This window comes from Cetorhinus maximus, chromosome 9 (genome assembly GCF_964194155.1).
Source record: "Cetorhinus maximus chromosome 9, sCetMax3.hap1.1, whole genome shotgun sequence".
NCBI lineage: Eukaryota > Metazoa > Chordata > Chondrichthyes > Lamniformes > Cetorhinidae > Cetorhinus > Cetorhinus maximus.
This window is the reverse complement of record NC_135887.1, coordinates 47,336,086-47,356,475: the sequence shown is the minus strand read 5'-3', so window position 1 is coordinate 47,356,475 and position 20,390 is coordinate 47,336,086. Positions and strand designations below refer to the sequence as shown.

General features: G+C 40.0%; 1 protein-coding gene across 2 annotated transcripts in view; it reads left to right on the top strand.

Annotated features, from left to right (window-relative positions):
* The window catches only part of usp32 (ubiquitin specific peptidase 32), a 243,952-nt gene that overhangs the window by 142,248 nt on the left and 81,314 nt on the right, over nucleotides 1-20,390 (top strand). For both annotated transcript variants that reach the window (XM_078548648.1, XM_078548646.1), the window contains exons 6-7: nucleotides 16,592-16,723; nucleotides 19,484-19,591. In XM_078548648.1, coding sequence (XP_078404774.1) covers nucleotides 16,592-16,723; nucleotides 19,484-19,591 — 240 coding nt within the window. The remainder of the gene's footprint in view (nucleotides 1-16,591; nucleotides 16,724-19,483; nucleotides 19,592-20,390) is intronic.

Genomic DNA, 20,390 nt, shown 5'->3' with positions numbered 1-20,390 from the left:
AAAAAAGACCTTAGAAGTAGTTCAGACTATGAGTGCCCACCAAAGGAAAGAGGCAACATAAAGGAATTTGGAGTTTGGGGGCTGGGGAAGGGAAAAATGAAGATCTAAGATGCCAGAAACATGGGTGTGTTTTCTTTGAAGATTAGATGAAAACAGGCCAACATCACCGATCCATATGCCCCCATACCAAGACCAGTACCATCAAAGGGTTCATGCCCAGAACATCCACCTGAATCCTTTTCCCAAAATGCTGTCAGGCTCTTCGCCCTTTGCTTTGGAGAATATTGTTGAGATTTGTATTGTATACAATTGTACTTGAATTGTATATAATTGTATTGAATTGTTTAACCAATAGACCATGGTATGCAAGGATCTCTTCACCTTAAGTCTAGAATGTCCCAAATTTGTAGCCATAAGTTAGATTCAGTTGAATAAAATTGTATTTAACCCTCTGAAATTAATAGTTACATGGTTATGCTCTCAATGTATCAGACTCTCTTCTAGTTACTCAAGATCTCTGAAAATTCTATGTTGTATAATTCATATTTCCTTTGTTTTAGCAGAGTCATTATTGAGATTATTTTTAGTTTTGTTTTTTAGATTGTCTTTGGGAAATGTGATGTCTTCTATAGTCACACTAGAAATAGGAGCAGGAGTAGGCCCATTTGGTCCATCGAGCCTGCTCTGCCTTTGAATAAAATCATGGCTAACCTGATAGTGACCTCAACTCCACCTTCCTGCCTGGCCCCACCCCCTTTGCTTCCCCCCCCCCTCCCATAGCACCTTGATTCCCTTGTCAATCAAAAATCTGTCTAACTTGGCCTTGAATATATTCAATGACCCAGTCTCCACAGCTCACTGTGGCAGAGAATTCCAAACACTAACAAACCTCTAAAAGAAGAAATTCCCCCTCATCTCTGTCTTATATGGGAGGACCGTTATTTTGAAACTGAGCCCCCAAGTTCTAGATTCCCACATGAATCAAAGACTCCCCCTGCATCAAAGACAGCGGAGATTTGACAAAGACAGAAAAGAACACTCTTGTCACTCCCTCTGCTCGCTGCTCTTATTCACTCACCCCAGCTCACTGCTCCCTACTGCTTACTACCCCCTGCAGCAAGGAGAGCAGTGAAGGAGAGCAGCAGTAGCGGAAGAGGGAGGAAGTGGGGAGCGGTGGTGGGAGGCAGACTGCAGACGCAAAACAATGACATCAGCAGGGAGAGAAACTGCACATGCACAGGTAGATGAAGTGGGTGTCAAGTTCCTGTTTGGCAGCAGGAATTAGTGTTATTGCATGTAATTATACATGTATAATTTTTACATACAAGTTTGGATTAGATCAGGCTAAATTCCAAACCTTATTTCTCATGTGGAAACCTAATTATCAATTAAGCAAAAGCAACAGATCTAAAACTGAGGAAAATGTGGTTTTCCAAACATTGACCAATTCTTTTGTGGGCAACATTTATATAAAGAGTGTTGAATTCAAATACTGCATCTTCATTGTGATGTGAAGAACATAGGTTTAACAATCTTTTGCTGTAGGTGGATAAACTAATTAGAGGACTGTATGAATAGAATGATTTAAAATGATTAAATGTTCTAGTCCAAGTGGTTAAAACTAGTTCCCGCATGAAGAAAGGACCTTGGGTGTTTGGGTAATTCCCATTGGTTTGGTTCAACCCAAATCACTTCTTGTGCCTCAAATTCATAGCCAGATCCAAAGTACATGAAAACTTGCTTCAGCTTCAAGTTGGTGAATTTTTCATAGAAAATGTCCACCATAGCTTGGTCCACATGTCTTAATGGGCTCCATCTTGTGCTCAAATTCACCTTTGAAATGGAGCAGTCAAACGATCTCCCCTTTTTGAGGCACTAGTTGAGAAAACTGCCAAGGTCTACTGCTAGCCTACCTTCACTGGTCAGTGTATGCTTTGGGATTCTTACAGTTCCATATGCTATCAGATTGGACCTATCAGCAACTTTGTAAAGAGGCTCATTTGCTCACCGCGCAAGCTTAATTCTTAAATTGGGTGCATTAAAGCCATTCTGCTGGATAATGGCTACCCTGATCAGATCATTTCATGCTATACATTATGCAAACTCATGAACGGGCCTAAGGCTGTCAGTTTCAGCCCAGGCTACCTCTGTTTACCCTGGAAGGGCATAGTATTTCAAAGATTTGAATAACAGGTAAAGCTAGCTGTTTCAGGCTGCTACTATGCAATAACAACACGAGTGGTATTTGCCACTAACAGGATGCTGCCATCATGCCAAAAAGACGTTCTGCCTATCACACAAATGAGTAATGTGGTATGTGAATTTCAGTATCAGTGTGATGCTAGGTATGTAGGCTGTACGTCCCAAATGCTGGGCGGATCGTATCAAACAGCATGTCTCAGCTGCTGTTCACATTGGGCAAGGTATGCACTGCACCCAACCAACCGGTGCTTGCAAAATTTAAAATACAGTGTCCAACATTAGATGGGATTCTGTGTTTGGAAATCATTTGCTAAATAATCCTCAGTGTGCTAAGAATTATGATGACAACCAATTTAGAATTGTTAGGCTCTCAGTATGGCCCATTTGTGTGTACTGGAAGCTACATATATTAATACACAGGGCCCTGTTCTTTGCAGACAGAAAGAACATGTATGCACATTATGCCTATTTCAGCTAAGCAACAGAAGTGACAACCATTCAATGACTCATTCCTCAGGGCAATGCCTTGACTAATCAGGGTCAAGCTGCCTGGTTTAAACTTCAAACAATGCTTGACAGTTAACTGTCAGTCACCATCACTGGTGCATTATCCATGGCAACGCCTCTACCATTGAGTCCCGTTCCCAACCAATCAGTGCGCACTTCACATACAGTATAAATTATTGTTTTCCCCTTATATTGGTATTCTTGTGAAGTGCCCTGATGAATGCAAGATGAAAAGCTTTGACATGTCTTTTTTTTTAGCAATACTCATTTCAGATTTCCAACATCTGCAGTACTTTGCTTTTATTAAAGGAAAATTGATAGTGGAGACCAAGGAAATGAACTGTGGAAATGGCAACATGTAGAAAAGACAAAATTTTAAGGTAAAAGCAAAATACTGCTTGTGTTGGAAATGTGAAACAAAAACAGGATATGCTGGAAACTCAGCAGGTCTAGCAGCATCTGTGGAGAAAGAAACAGAGTTAAAGTTTCAAGTCCGTATGACTCTTCTTCAGAGCTAAAGAGAAGTAAAAATGTGATGAAATTTATACTGTTTAAGGGGGGTGGAGCAGGTGAAGCTGGACAGAAGGCCAGCGATAGGTGGGGACAAAAGAGGGATTGACAATGAGGTCATGAACTAAAGGGCAATGGTAGTGGTAAGGGCTAAAAAAGGCGCTGATAGTGGCAAAGGTAAGAAAGCAGAATGTGATAATAGAACAGGGGCCAGCACTTTTTTAAAAAAAACATGAACAAGTAACAGATGGCCCTTTTGGGGTTGGGGTGGGGGAGGGGGTGGTGATGAGGAAAAAAGGGATGGAAAATAGGATAGAAGGAGGAATGAAAAAGGGGATAAAACCATGGATAAATGAATAAAAATAAATGGATAAAAAGTAAAAATGAATGTAGAAAAAAGGGGATTAAAAAAGAGGTGAGGATAGAGGAAAGAGTTCATGGTCTGAAGTTATTGAACTCAATGTTAAGCCCGGAAGGCTGTAAAGTGCCTAATTGATAGATGAGGTGCTGTTCCTCCAGTTTGTGTTGGATCATGTCTGAAGATTTTTTTAAAACTTTGATACAAAGTAGAATACGTTGTTCCCTTTTGGCAATGAACCCTTTGATCCATTTTGAACTAAAACAGAAAGCGATGGAAATATTCAGGTTAGGCAGCATCTGTGACTAGAGAAACAATTTTACATTTCAGATTGCTGACCTTTCATCAGAACTGGAAGTTAGTTATTTAACAGGTTTTAAGCAGGTGCAGAGACATGGAAGGGGGTGGGGGAAAGGTGGTGAAGAAAAGAACAAAGAGAAAGGCCTCTGATAAGGTGGGAGGCAGAAGTAATTAAATGACAGAAGGGTGCAAGGCAAAAGGAGATGTTAATGGGGCACAAGGAAATAAACAAAATGGGTCCAGAAGAGGTATAAGTGAGCACAGCAGAACTATTACCAGCATCTGTTATCCAATAAACTTGCAGCAGTGGTTACAATCTAAAGTTATTGAACTCAATGTTGAGGCTGCAAGGCTGTAAAATGCCTAATCAAAATATAAGCTGCTGTTCCTTATTTCCTTGGAGCAATGTAAGGAGAACACAAGGACACAAATCAGAGTGGGATAGCGAATTGAAGTGATAAGTGACCAGGGTCTCTGCAGACAGAAGGGAGGTATTCAGCAAGGCGATCACCCAATCTGCATTCCTCTCCCCCAATTAGAGGAGACCATATTGTGAGCAGTGGATATGGGACACTAAATTGAAAAAAGTGCACTGATTCACCTGGAAATAAAGTTCCATACACTGGACGTGGAGAAGGTGAAAGGACAGTGTTACATCTCTTGTGGGAAAGTCCTGGGAAAGGGGAACAGTTGTTGTGGGTGATTGATGAATGGAAAAGGTATCGCAGAGGGAATGGTCCCTACAGAGTACTGAAAAGGGCCAGGAGGGGAAGATGTATTTGATAATGGCATTGTGTTGTAGTTGGCTGAAATGACAAAGGGTAATCCGTTAAGTGTTGTAGCTGATGGGGAGAGGAAGGGGTGAGGACAAAGGTACTGAAACTAGAGACACACAACTGAGGGCCCTGTCAACTGCAATGTGGGATAAGTCCTCAGTTGAGGAAAAAGGAAAATAATGGAAGCACAGATGTTGAGGATAGCATCATCAGAACAAGATGCAACAGTGACACAGAAATTGGGAAAATGGAAGACAGTCCTCACAGGTGGGAGGAGGTGATGCTCACAATCCCGTAAATGAATGATTAAAAAAAACTCAAGTTGGCTGTGAGAATTGGTGGGCACATATGTGAACAGCCAATCCCCAGAAATGGATAAATCAATTTTGAATGTTGCATAACTATTGCCATAGACTGAACTTGATATTATTTTTATGATGGTGTGCTTGCGTGGGGAGCAAAAGGAAATAAAATGAATACAAACACTAGCATAAAATTTAGCTGGGTGGCAAGTAGCCCAGTTATGCTTTGGAGAGAAGTGATATGAGTTACAAAATTCCTCCATTTGGTGCTGAGTGTGCAGACACATGATTGGTAGCTTAAATTGCAACAAAGCACCCTTTCTGAGACACATAATCAAGCATAAACTTTGGAGTATTAAAATTGCTATAATATAGTGTATTTGCTGAATAACATTCTGAAGGTATTTCTGTTTGAACTCTAGCTTTTGTTGGATTTATTGTGAAATTAAAGATCAAGTTGCATGTGTTTAACAGTTGGAACTTGGCATTTGTAAATAATTCCATAATTACTAACCTCTTGGAGTGTGGACAATTTGGAAATCTTTATGAATTATTTAATAGAATATATAAATAATTCAATAGAAAATCTTTCTCTAGGCTTAATGTTGAGGAAAAATTCCAAAAAATATTAAAATTATTGGAAGTTGTATGCAAGATTCATAAAGGAAAATTGTAAACTTTTTTAAAAATGTAAATTGCTTTTGTGGTGCATAATATTTACTGAACCCTTGCATTGTTATCTTCCATACTTGCGTTTATTTAGTGATTGAATTTCAGTAACGTGTCTGATGACATCCTATTAGGATGTCAAGATGGATTCACTCTGCCTCAAAAGCAGCTGGAACAAGATAGTACACGGCCACTCAATGTAGCAAGATTTTCAGTTTCTCTAAAATCCAACTCTCAAGATAAATAAAGGGCCAATGTGCCCCACCATGATGATCAGTAGCTATAGCAGCTTGACAGCAGATACCAACATTGAAAACATCACCTCACAATGATGCTTGATAGCTGCCTCAAATGCGGCACTTGTGGCAGAACCTGCCCCTCATGGATTGATCTCTTCAGCAAAAATGCACCTATCCCATCACCAGTGGATTTGCTGCATGTCATCATCTCACAAAGTTGGAAGATGACATTATAAATACATATCTAGTATAAGGACTCAAAATGGTTAGCAGAAGAGCCCTTAGAGGATGGATAGAGTTTTATTTGTTAAACTCTATTTACAAAAATGGTTTGCAATATAAGAAAGCATCTTCTCCCTGGGTTCTGATGAAGAGTCATAGGGACTCGAAACGTTAACTCTGTCTTCCTCTCCACAGATGCTGTCAGACCTGCTGAGGTTTTCCAGCAATTTTTGTTTTTGTTTCCCCCTATCCATGTTGGCTATTCTTCCAGTAATCACCTACTGCTCCAGCCTTCTGTAACAGCAAAGTTGGGTCAGTTAGACAACTATCGGTGTCATTCTGAACAGACTAAATTAGATATGCTTTTATTAAAGTCAGTTGATTGTCAGCTCAATGTACAGATTCATAGAATGCAGCTCTGGCAGAGGTAGTTCAGCCCATCATGCCTGCGCTTGTATTGATGATAGACATTGTAGACATTCCAGACATTTTATATCTGGAAGTCAGACTCACAATGAAGCTGTTCGACTTGTCCTGTAACCAGCTACAAAAAAATATCTGAAGCTAGCTCAGTCACTGCTGAGTACCCAAACCCCCACCCACATACCTATTTAGGGGATCTCTGCTTAGGGGATTTTGAAGATAGCAATAAGTTGTGTTGGATGAGTTCCATCTCTAAAAATGTAGTGGTATCACAGGTATCCAATAGGTAACATTTGTTTCACATAAACACCAGACTTCTTTATTCGTGAGGTATGTATAGTATCTCAGTTACAGAATTCAATTTAATTGGAAAAACTTTGATTATATTATCAGCTGCTCAGTTCAAAAAGGGAACTAGATATTATTTTCGTTTCATAAAACCTTGCATAAAATCAAGTAGTTTGTGAATTGGCATGTACATGGCCATGGTTATTTCCCCACACCATCTAGTTCCTAGTCTGAGTCAAATTGATACAAACAATGCCTCACAGAAAGGGAGAAGAAAACTTGGGTCATCGACCACCTGCTTTTCAGAATTCTGTGAAAACTTGGCAGAACTTGTCTTCCCATTTTGCTCATTTGACTGTATATCACTTATCTCCTCTGCCACACTTAATATGTGATCCATGGAGAAAACAGAGGTGCTAAAGCTCAAGTGACCATATCGTTTCTGCGTTCCCCCCCACCCCACCACCAACTCTGGAACATAACCAATAAACAGCCCAACACTTTTAAGAGCATAATTTAGATGTCAAACCTGTATAGCTTTCCAAGGCATTGTGCTATGACCTTGGAGCCAGTATGTTAACTGAATCAAGCAGCCAAATAATTAGCTGTTTTTTTTAATCACTCCTGATTAGAAAAAATACCAACTCTTCAGCATTTGCTGTCATTACTTCTCTGAAACTGACAGTAACTCTGGAGTCCACATATGCGCAGTTCAATGCGGATCTCCAGAAGTTACTGTCAGTGATGTTACCCTTCTTCACAGAGTGCATTGATGAAGTTTCTTCCAGACTGCAATTGGGTAGAAGTCACTGAACTGATGAAAGCTTTCCCTTTTACGCTATTGGTCTCGCAGTAAAAGTAATACCCCTCAAAGGTTACACCATGTTGAATGAGCTGTAACTCGGATAGGCAGTGGCGTAGTAGTAATGTCACCGGACGAGTAGTCGAGAGGCTAATGTTCTAATTCAAATCCCACCAGGGCAGCTGGTGAAATTTAAATTCACGTAATAAATCGGGAATAAAAAGCTGGTCTCGGTAATAGTGACCATGAAACCATTCTTGACTGTTTTAAAAGCCCACCTGGTTTACTAATGTCTTTCAGGAAAGGTAATCTACCGTCCTCAACCTGGTCTAGCCGACATGTGACACCAGACCCACAGCAACATAGTTGACTCTTAAATGCTCTTTGAAATGATCCAGCAAGCCACTCAGTTGTATCAATCTGCTACAAAGCCTACAAAAAGAAATGAAACCAGACAGATCACCCATCATTAACCTAGGCACTGGAAACAACAATGGCAAGCCCAGGCCTGTCAACCCTACAAAGTCCTCCTTACTAACATCTGGGGGCTAGTGCCAAAATTGGGAGAGCTGTCCCAAAGACTAATCAAATGTAGTCATACTCATGGAATCATACCTTACAGACAATGCCCCCAGACACCACCATCGCTGGGTATGTCCTGTTCCACCAACAGGACAGAACCACCAGAGGTGGTGGCACAGTGCTATACAGACAGGAGGGAGTAGCCCCAGGAGTTTACAGCATCGGTTCTGGACCCTGGTCTCCTGAAATCAGGTCAAACATGAGTTAGGAAACCTCTTGCTGGTTTCCACCTGCCACCCCCTCATAGCTGATGAATCAGTACTCCTCCATGTTGAACACCACTTGGAGGAAGCACCGAGGGTGGCAAGGGCACAGAATGTACTCTGGGTGGGGGACTTCAATGTCCATCACCAAGCGTGGGTTGGTAGCACCACTGCTGACTGAGCTGGCCAAGTCCTAAAGGACATAGCTGCTAGACTGGGCCTGGACAGGTGGTGAGGGAACCAACGAGGGAAAAACCTACTTGAACTCATCCCCACCAATCTACCTATCATGGATGCATCTATGCATGACAATATCGGTAGGAGTGACCGCCCCACAGCTCTGTCTTCACATTGAGGGTACCCTCCATCGTGTTGTGTGGTACTACCACCGTGCTAAATGGGATAGGTTTCAAACAGATCTCGCAACTCAAGACTGGGCATCCATGAGGCGTTGTGGTCCATCAGCAGCAGCAGAATTGTATACAAACACAATCTGTAGCCTCATGGCCCAGCATATCGCCCAATCTATCATTACCATCAAATGGGGGGATCAACCTTGGTTCATTGAAGAGTGCAGGAGGGTATACCAGAAACAGCACCAGGCATAATTAAAAATGAGGTGTCAACCTGGTGAAGCTGCAACACAGGACTGCTTGCTAAACAGCGAAAGCAGAATGTGATAGAGCTAAGTGATCCCACAACCAACAAATCAGATTTAAGCTCTGCAGTCCTGCCACATCCAGTTGTGAATGGTGGTGGACAATTGAGCAACTAACTAGAGGAGGAGGTTCCACAAATATCCTATCCTCGATGGAGGAGCCCAGCACATCTGTGCAAAAGACTAAGCTGAAGCAGTTGCAGCCATTTTCAGCCAGAAGTGCCGAGTGAATGATTCATCTCGGCCTCCTCCTGAGCTCCCCAGCATAACGATGTCAGTCTTCAGCCAATTCGATTTACTCTGTGATATCAAGAAATGGCTGAAGGTACTGGATACTGCAAAGGCTCTGGGCCCTGACAACATTCCAGCAACAGTGCTGAAGACTTGTGCTCCAGAACTAGCTGCACCCTTAGCCAAGTTGTTCCAGTACGTTGACAACACCAGAATCTATCAGTTAAAATGGAAAACTTCCCAAGTATTTCCTGTCCACAAAAAGCAGGACAAATCCCACCTGACCAATTACCATCCCATCAGTGTACTCTGGAGCATCAGCAAAGTGATGGAAGGGATCATTGACAATGCTGTCGATTGGCGCTTACTCAAAATACCTACTCAGTGCTCTGTTTGGGTTCAGCCAGGGCTACTCAGCTGTTTATCTCATTACAGCCTTAGTCCAAACATGGACGAATGAGCTGAACTCTGGCTGAGGTGAGCGTGACATCAAGGCCGCAAGGAGCCGGTGTGGCAGCAAGGAGTCTTAGCAAAACTGCAGTTGATGGGAATCAGGCAAAACACTCCACTGGTTGGAGTTCTACCTAACACAAAGAAAGATGGTTGTGGTTGTTGGAGGTCAATCATCTCAGCCCCAGGACATTATGCAGGAGTTCATCAGGGTAGAGTCCTTGGCCCAGCCATCTTCAACTGCTTCATCAATGACCATTATTATAATGCTCCATTATAAGGTCAGAAGTGGGGATGTTTGCTGGCGATTGCACAATGTTTAGCACCTTTCATGGCTCCTCAGATACTGAAGTAGTCCTTGCAAGTATGCAGCAAGACCTGGACAACATTCAGGCTTGGGCCAAAAAAGTGGCAAGTAATGTTCGCACCACACAAGTACAAGGCAATGACCATCTCCAACAAGAGAGAATCTAACCATCTCCCCTTGATATTCAATATCATTACCATCGTTGTATCCCCCAGTATCAGCATCCAGGGGAGTTACCTTTGACCAGAAACTGAACTGGACCAGCCATATAAATACAGTAGCTCTGAGCAGGTCAGAGGCTGGGATTTCTGCAGAGAATAACTCATCACCTAACTCCCCAAAGCCTGTCCTCCATCTACAAGGCATGAGTTAAGTCTAATGGAATACACACTCCTTGCCTGGGTGGCTGCAGCTCCAAAAACACTCAAGAAGATTGACACCATCCAGGACAAAGGAACCAGTTTGATTTGCACTCCATCCGCCACATTCATCATTCACTCCCTCCGCCACCGTCACACACTGGCAGCAGTGTACACTATCCACAAGATGGACTGCAGCATCTCACCAAGCCTCCTTTGACAGTACCTTCCAAACCCAAGGACAAGTGCAGCAGATGCAAGAGAACACCACCTGCAATTTCCCTTCCAAGTCACAGACCATCCTGACTTGGAATTACATCACCATTCCTTCACTGTTGCTATGTCAAAACCCTGGAACTTCCTCCCTCATGGCACTGTGGGTGTACCTACACCACGTTGACTGCAGCGGTTCAAGAAGGTGGCTCACCACCACCACCTTGGAGGGGAGGCGTTGGCGTAATGTCACTGGACTGGTAGTCCAAAGACCCAGGGTAATGCTCTGGGGACCCGGGTTCAAACTCCTCCACAGCAGATGGTATTATTTGAATTCAGTAAAAATCTGCAGTTAAAAATCTAATAACCATGAAACCATCGCTCATTGTTGTAAAAACCCATCTGATTCACTAATGCCCTTTAGGGAAGGAAATCTGCTGTCCTTACCTGGTCTGGCCCACAGCAATGTGGTTGACTCTTAAAAATGCCCTCTGAACAAGGGCAATTAGGGATAGACAATAAATGCTGGTTTAGCCAGCGACACTCTCATCCCATGAGTGAATAACAAAATATTAGGAATGGGCAATAAAAATGCAGGCCGAGCCAGCGACACCCGCAACCTTGAAAGAATATTTAAAAACCTGGGCTTTTAACAGCGTACTTAGTTTATAATTACTGCTGAACAGTTTCCTGTTTTATTTGTGAAAAGTCAAGTTCTAGATCAAGTTAAATTCACATTTGTGAAATAACATTTTAAAAGAAAGTTTGACATTTCAGCGTCTACCTTAATATTATGTATATGTCCCAATTATTTATTTCACTCTAAAATTTTAATTAAAAGCAAAATTCTGTGTATTTTGCTTCCTGCTTTCCTGACTGGGAGAATACTTCAGTATGATTGGCTGCTTATCCTGCTTTATTGTTACGGTTGCTGCACAATCACCTTGATTTGGCAATATATGTTAGGAGAGAGATCATCTATACCACAGAGATTGCTGGACCTTTGTGTGCAGCTTTCTTCAAAATTTGTAGGTAAGCATCGCTTTTCAGCTGACTGTGAATTGCATAATCAATTTTTAAACATTACGTGTAGTATTATTTTCACTTTTTCCAAAAAAATATCTTGCGGACTGTATAATGCATATTTGCATTCATGATTTTACTTTTTTTGTCAATTAAGGTTTTGTTGCATAGTCTCTGTAAACACATTTATGTGTATATTGAGCATATAACAATAAGTCCACTCCAAGGCAGAGACAGAAAATGCTGTAAAGTAATTGAATTTCTTCATATGTAATACATTGTATATTCTTCTTGAGTGAGTTACATTATGCAAGAAGAAGAGTAGGGAATTTGACTTTAATTTGGAATAAAACCTTGGAGATAACTAACCTGGGGTTCTGTGTGCACAAATCACTGAAAGTTGAGAAAGTGATTATAAAGGCATACGGGATCCTGAGCTTTTTTTAAAAAAGAAATATGAGTACAGAAGCAAGGAGGTAATCATTAACTTCTGTAAAACACTGGTTCTACCTCAACTAGGAGTATATTGTCCAGTTCTGGGCATTGTACTGCAAAAATGATGTAAAGACACTAACGGTGCTGAAAAATTTATGAGAATGGTTCCAGGGATGATGGACTTTGGTTACATGGATAGGCTGGAGAAGCTGGGGTTGTTCTTATCATAGAAAAGAAGGTTAAAGAGATTTGATAGAGATATTCAAAATCTTGAGGGGTTTATCTGTCTATGGAGTTGGTAATGCACTGGGGCTCAAGTTTGTATTGTACTATTAATAGAAAATGCTGAAAATATACAGCAGGCTAGTCAGTGCTGGAAAGATTCCAGTAGGTTCCCTTATCAGAGCTTTTAGCATTTTTTGGGCTTTTTTTCCCCAGATCTCCAGCATTCTACTGTTTTCACCTGTGCACAATCTCATAATTTAGTGAGCGCACAGTTTTATTTGCACTAAAGCTTTCATACCCATTCAGTTTAAAGTAGAGTTAATCAAGGTGTATTACAAGAAAATTGCAATCTTTGTAATATTTGAAACTCATTTGAGAAATTAATGATTGAGTCATAGCTAATGCCAATTGTAGTGCAAAAGCTTATGTTGATTGTGATCATATCTTATGAAAAGTAACTTAATTTGAATTCAATTATGCATTTTTTTGGTTAAAAGTTGCTTATACCTACCTTGTATGTGTTATTTGAATAATGAATAAAAGCATGTGCAGGCAAGATTATCATAGTTCTTGATAGCTATGCTTGACACAATTTGAACAACTAAGCAAATTACTTAGAGACGTTCAGTTCAACAGCTAGATGACACAAGGAATAATTATAGTGACCCAGAATTTGTGGTTGTAATGACAGTAATTGTCAGCATTCGCAGTCATTATTGAAAAAAACTGACAAATGGTACACTAAGTCATAATTACTACTGAACAACCTGAAAAATTAATTTTAGAAGTCTGTGGTGTCATTCTCTCTGCTTCATAATAATTCCACAGATTGAAAAAAAAATTAAGTTTGATATTTCAGCTTTGACCTCAACTCCATCTTTTATTTCGCACTTTGATCATCAATCATTTTTTATTCATTGTACAATGATTTTTACTGCCTGGTTTGCATTCTGTGAGAATTCTTCAGTCTGGTTGCTCAGCCAGCATGATGGATTCACTGCTCCTGGCTATTTCTTCTATCTACTAGCCATAGCAGTCTTATGAAATGAATTTGGACAATCCCACACCAATCTTTTGTCTATTAATTTATCTATGGACACACCCAGGAGTTGGCACTAATTTGGCGACTTCATTCTAAAGTGATGAATAAAATATTTTTTATCGGAGATTTTGCAATTTATCCGTCTGTATACTGTGTGGTGACCTTCACGTGCATACCTAATGGTGCAATAACACCAATAGGCTTCAGAGTGATTTGCGCACACAGTTTTGGCAAGTTCTTCAAACCTGAAGTGAACTCTTAACAATTGAAGTTTAATAAACCAAGCTGTGTATGGTTTGTCACCTCCTTTAACCAGGCACATGGACTGAAACTGTTGTCATGAAAATACTGGCTTGGATAGTCAGACTTTTCTCAGTAAATATGGCAAATTCACACTGTTTGCTACTGCAGACATTGGTTACTGAGGTTCAATGCCAACTGCAGTTCTTGCAATAGAAAATGCACAGTTATTCCAGTATCAAGCCATACACTTCAGGTGATCACATTGAGACAGCTATGACAAATCAGTATCAATTTAGATTGCTCTAATCCAGAATTTTCATTTTAAACTAATTCCCCACCTTGGGTATAAACCTAATTTTTGCTGATGTAGTATTTCTATTGTTTAGTAAATGTCATTTTGTTATACACCATCTCTTCTCCATTTACATTGGTTTCCTTTTTAGATACATAATATTATGCAATATCAACATATTGCTGTAAAATCCTGGAAACTCAGATTTTATCTTTTGAGTACTGTTGTTTTTGTGATTTTTAAAACTCCCAAAGAAGAAATTGAACTGAAATCTCATTATTTTTTAAACTCGTATCAAATTTGTTTTTCCGTCCCCTCCCTACCTACTGTAAATATCTTTCACTTGTGCATAACCATTTTCGTGTATGTTACATTATTACTGAAGTTGATGGATCCTGTTGTAAAGTAATGGTATAGTACTCAATTCAGCATCACTGCACAGGAGTGGAAGAGAACATACTTGTCTCCAAATCGCATTGAAGCACCCTGCCAATTTCCTCTTTATAGCAACCAGTTTATCAACTCTCGAGTTCTTGGTGAAATTCAAATTCAAATTACCACAAATTATCATCTTACAGATGCACCTAATGGACTTTTAATCAACATTTTATGTGGAAATGAAAACTCAACTGTTTTGATTCTATAAAAACATATAAACAAATCAAAAATGTATTATATATCCACAAGAGAAATATGTTGAATTCAACATGGATTGCTAGTTTTAATAAGCCATCTTCACGGTTATGTTATTTATGAAGGGTTGGTTTAAGATTTTTTTGCAAACTAACTTGGGAACTCTTCTTCAAATGTTTGAAGGAAATTTAATTGTGTGAAGTATAACTTCTCCAAGGCTTACATTTAAAACTAAAAGCTAATTAATTGGCAACTGCATTCATATTTGTTTCAAAGATCATATTTGTGTGTGATGACGCAATGTGTTTCAGTTGTACAATTGAGCATACAACACTGGATGTTTTTTAATTCTGCCATCCTCCCAAAATGACAACTTCTAGAAGAAATTGTGACTATATCTTATATTTTAAATGCTTAAATGGCCTACTTGTACAGTAATTCTTTGTGCTGATCAATTTTCCTTGCCATTGCATCATTTCCAATCCCTGCCAAGCGATGTAATCTCCTGATTTTGGCTCTAAAAATAAGTATGTAAATTATTGTGTTCTTATGGAATTTCTGCGGCTGGAAACATGTAACCTTTCAAATTCATGCTCGTCATTTCCACAAATCATTGTACAAACCTTTCCAATCAGATTTTTGCTGCGAGTACAAAAGCAAAAAGACCAAAACTAAAGCCACAAATGACAACCTTTGTGACTGTAACCACTGTACATTATTCCTTTTTGTCCTCTTTAGCCTGTAATGCAGCCTTTGGTGTGGTTGACCAGACCATCTTTCTCCAACACTTCTCTGTTGTCCAACTCAATGGGTTCCATACTATCAACTGACTGCATCTTCAGCACCTGCACCATTATCCATGAGTTTCCCAAGGATCTGTCCTTGGCCCAGTCCTCAACTTCCACTTACATGTTTCCACCTGGTGACGTTATCCACAGGCATTAAGTCCAGTTTCAAGTCTGCAGTAACACCACCAACTTCTACTCCTCCTCATCAACCTCAGCCCTTCTAATGCCTCTCTGTTGCCAGACTGCTTGGCTGACATACAGACTTAGATGAAATGGTATTTCTTTCAGCTAAAGATTGGAGAAGATTGAAGTGACTGCTGTCAGCCCCCGTTGTGAAGTCCACACTTCTGTCACTGATTTTATCCCAGTCCTCAGGCTGAACCAGACTGTTTGCAACCTTGGCATGCTATTCAGCTTCGAGTTACGTTTTTGACCCTATATCCCTTCCATCACAAAGATCATCTACTTCCACCTTTAATATTATCTACTTCTGTCCTGTCCTCACCCATCTGTCGCTGAAACCCTCATCCATGCCTTTGTCACCTCCCAGGTCCATTCATTCCATTGCTATTTTGAGCAACCCTCCCATCTTTCACCCTACATAAAATTGCTTCAAGACTGGCTTATAAATCGACCTGTCCTTATTGGTTGCCATTGCCTTCCAGTTCTGCAATATCTCAAGTTCTCATATTTGTCTTTAAACCATGCCATGGCCTTGCTGCTCACTATCACTATAAGCTCCTCCATCTCTACAACCACCCTACCCCACAAATTTTCCTTGCCTCTGTCTCTGGATTCTGGTACCCCAACATTGCCAGCTGTGCTTTGTAACTGCCTCCGTGCCACATTCTAGAATCCCCTCTCCATATCTCTCCACCTCCTCCTCCAGATTTGAGACTTAGGTTAACGTCTACCTTTTTGGTCAGTCTGGCTAATATTTCTTTTGGCTCTGTCCATTTTTCTTTGCCTCTGAAGTGTCTTGAGACATTTATTCATCAAAGGCACAATAAAAATGCAAGTTGTCAGAAATAAGTTCTAGATTTATAATTATTTTAAGCGTGTTGGTAAGTATCTGTGATTTTTAATTTTGGAAATTTTATTTGAATTCAGCAAATAAAGTTGAATAGGCAATGGTGCAGTCCTATGCATTTAACAAATCAAAATTGCTGACATTTAAAGGATATGTTTGATGTTGATTTTATAACCAACAGTTTTAAATCAGTCACTTTAAAATTTTCAGTGTTGAACCCCAGGTTTCTCATGCATGTGCTCTGATAATGTATCTATTTCTATTCACTTCTATTCACAGTGGAAGAATCTGATATAATTGATCTTGAGAAACGCTACTGGCTACTAAAGGCTCAGTCAAGGACTGGACGCTTTGATTTGGAAACATTTGTTCCTTTAGTTTCCCCACCCATCCATCCATCTTTAACTGAAGGTAATGGAAGCCTTTTACTAAGAGAGTAATGCATATTGGAAGTATTTTACTGAGAGAAAAATGTACACTAGGACTGAACTGCTCAACCGGAACTCAATTAAGTTCAAACTGTGGGGACTAAAGCTTTGAAACACATGGCTGTCCAACTGAAATTGGTTCATTCGGATTTATTGTAAAATTAGATGCTGTGAAGTCTAGACAAATGGCCATAATAATCAATTATAATAGATTATTTGCTCATTATATAGAAATGCAATCACAATTCAGGTACTTGACCTGGAGGATGAGGAAGAGACATGAGTAGGGGAGGAGGAGAGGGAGCAACAGAGGACGATGAAGGGGTCAATGATACTGGCCAACAGTACACTTCCTTAGTGTGGAGGAAAGAGCAAGGAGGACAATGGGGTGGAGCTGGTGTAAAGAAGATTTACAATATATAAGTTTTCTATTAAGTGTGTCGTGTTGATTTGGGTAGAGGGATAAGTGGTTAGAAACATGAGTTGTTTCTCATGGGTTGGGAGGGGCAATTTGATCCTGATTGGAGGGGATTGAGTTACTCTTCACGTATTGAGAGGTGGTGTCCTGAATTCTAAGCAGGCATGTGAGAATGGGACAAGCTTCAGCTGTTGGTTGAGGGATAAGTATTGAACTGGACATGGGGGAGAACTCCCATGCTGCTCTATGAATAGTATCATGGGTGCTTTTATCTCGTAAGAAACCAGACAGACTCAGTTTAATCTCTTACCCAAAAGATACTTTCTGACAGTGCAATACTGCCTTTGTACTGAGCTTGGGCTGTACTGGTTGCTGCTTGGTGGAAGGGAGGTGACCAGGTTTCTGCTCAGCAAGCAAGGTTGGGTGCGGAGGCTGCCACATTTAAGTGATTTTTATTTGCTCAGTGAGGATCTATTCTTCCTGTAATCTTGGTTCACTAAGATTATCACTGAGTCATTATTGCCCTGTGATTGTCTCGAGCCTTCCACTTAAAATGCCTCACATGATTCTTGCTTGCCCAATGCCATCTGCCTGTACAATGGAAAGGTGGGGGGCAGTGAAGAGATCAGAATCAGTGGGGTAGGGGTGCATCATCCTGGTCACAAGCAGGAGGCGTCCTGAGTTTTCTACTCCATGAAGTTGGAGGAGGGGTACTGGGTACTCCAAAGTCATCCAAATGATTGCATTTTGTGGGTCTGCATTCTGATGTTCTGCATTCTATTTTGTCACTTTCTGTCTCAATGATAACTCAAACAATTCCATTCTTATTTTTTTCTAGAATTTTACCTGATTGCACTACTTCTAAATATTCTCTGATAGAATCCTTTCCCCCATCCTCTCCATCACCAAGGCTGCCTACTTCCAACTCCATAGCATCGCCCATCTCTGCATCAGCCTCAGCTCAACTGCTGCTGAAAGTGTTGTCCAATACTGTTACCTTTAGCCCAGATAATTCCAATGCTGTCCTGGTTGGCTTTCCTCCTTGCACCCTCTGTAAACTTAATCCCATCCAAACCTTTGCTGCCTGTGTCCTATTCAACACCAAATCCCATTCACCTATGGCCTCTGTTCAATGGCTTACATTGTCTCCTGACCTGAAAATGCTCTGATTTTAAAGTTTTCATCCTTGATATCAAGCCTCCCCCTCCCCCATGATTTCGCCCTTCACTATCTCTGTAGTCTCTTCAAGACCTACAAATCTCTGTGTTCTCCCTACTCCTTCAGTTCTAGCTTAGCACATTCTTGATTTTCACTACTCCACCATTGACACCCATGTTCTCAACTACCTAGGCTCTAAGCTAAGAATTTCCTCCCTTTTCCGCAGTGCAGCCCAATGTCAAATTTTATTTGATAATGCCCCTGTGAAGTGCCTTGGAACATTTTACTTTGCTAAGGGCATAGTTCGCTGTTGAAGATGTACAAATATTGACCACCCAGGTTACTTTACACTTTGCTCACCTGATTCCTGGGAGAAGGCATTTGCAATTTTCTTTCCAAATAGCTACTTAGTGCAGGAATTATTGAGCTTTCGTTTTGGAGGTATCATGTAATTTTAGTTGCTGTCCCTTTGCAATAAGTCACCTAACTGTACAGTCACAGTGCCACCTGCAGTCACAGCCCCTCAAGAATCCTGAGATTGCTCACCATTTTTAATATATTACAGATTACAGGTCGAGTATCTTTTATCCAAAAATTCGAAAACCGAACACACCCAAAAGCTGCATTTTTTTAAAACCTCATTGACTTTTAACACTGGAAGTCTAGTTGTTTGTCTGCACTGTTTACCTTGTGATTTTTGTGGTGAACATGTCAAAAAGAAACATATTACAGGTACCATGTAATTATTATCCTGTAATGCATCTTACTTTTTTAGCCATTTTATTTATTTTAAACGATTGCTAGCCTAGGCAGTATCTGAAAACCAACTTTATCTGAAATGCGATCAGCCTCGTGAGTTTCGGATAAAGGATACTTGACTTGTATTACACAGGGTCTAAGGTGGATTTGATTAAACTCTTGAACTAATACAAGTTTGTAAAGATAAACTCTACTTTTAGTTAATATTTGATGTGAAAGTGTTTACTTTATAAATTATGTGGAATTCCTTCTGAGCAATACCATGGGAAATTGGAAGATAAAACACATATTGATTATATGTCACCTATAGTCCTAAACATATATCTGAAACTAATCTATGCAAGGCATTATTGCAGTAAATATCCCTTTATGAACTGTATTGTCAACTTATATGGGCATCCCCTACAGGTCTATTCAGCGCTTTTGATGAAAATCGTGACAATCACATAGACTTCAAAGAAATTTCTTGTGGTCTTTCTGCTTGCTGTAGAGGACCTCTTGCTGAACGGCAGAAATGTAAGTTTCAGCAGATTGAGCAATTATGTGATGGATTAAAGAAAGCTAATTTGTTTGTGGTAGTGGCCACAATTTTTGGAAATGTGTACAATGTAATCTAGTTTAATATATGGAAATGACATTTTTCATTAAAAAAATTAATTTAAGATTTGAAATAAGTAAAAATATATTAACTTATAAAGATGAGTTTGAAAACTGTTCATAGTTTAGATGGGTCACCACTTTGAATCCAGTAATTTTTAAAAATGTAATGCTAATTACTGCAGATTAAGGACTCTTTTTTTGCTATAGGTTGTAGAAACTGGATTGAGAGTATCCATGGTAATTTCTTACAGGAGACTTATAGCCAAGAGACAGAGCTTATTTTTGTTCCATCGGTCTCTGTTGGATTTGAGCCAGGCTCCAGAGATAGAAGGAAAATATCTACTTTCTGCTCTAGTCAGTCCTTGACCAACTGCTTTGATGAACTTTCATTCTACTTAGAGATAACTCGGTGTTAAACAGTTCAGGCTACAGTGGTTTGTGATGCTTTATGCTCTGGAACAAGATAGTAGATCTAAGAGATATACTACATAGCTGAGGTATAGGACCGAAGAAGGTGTTGCACAGCATCTTTTTAGCTTGTTCTATACCACAGTGTAAGTGTAAGCCCAAATAAAGATTTTACAAGGCAAAGAGTTTTGATTTATATCTTTTGAAAATAATATGTTTTCAATAAAATAAAAACTGGAAAAGGTGGAAGTAGCAAAATAGATCAGTAATGTCTGTAAGAAAAAAGACTGTTCCGAGTTTTATACCC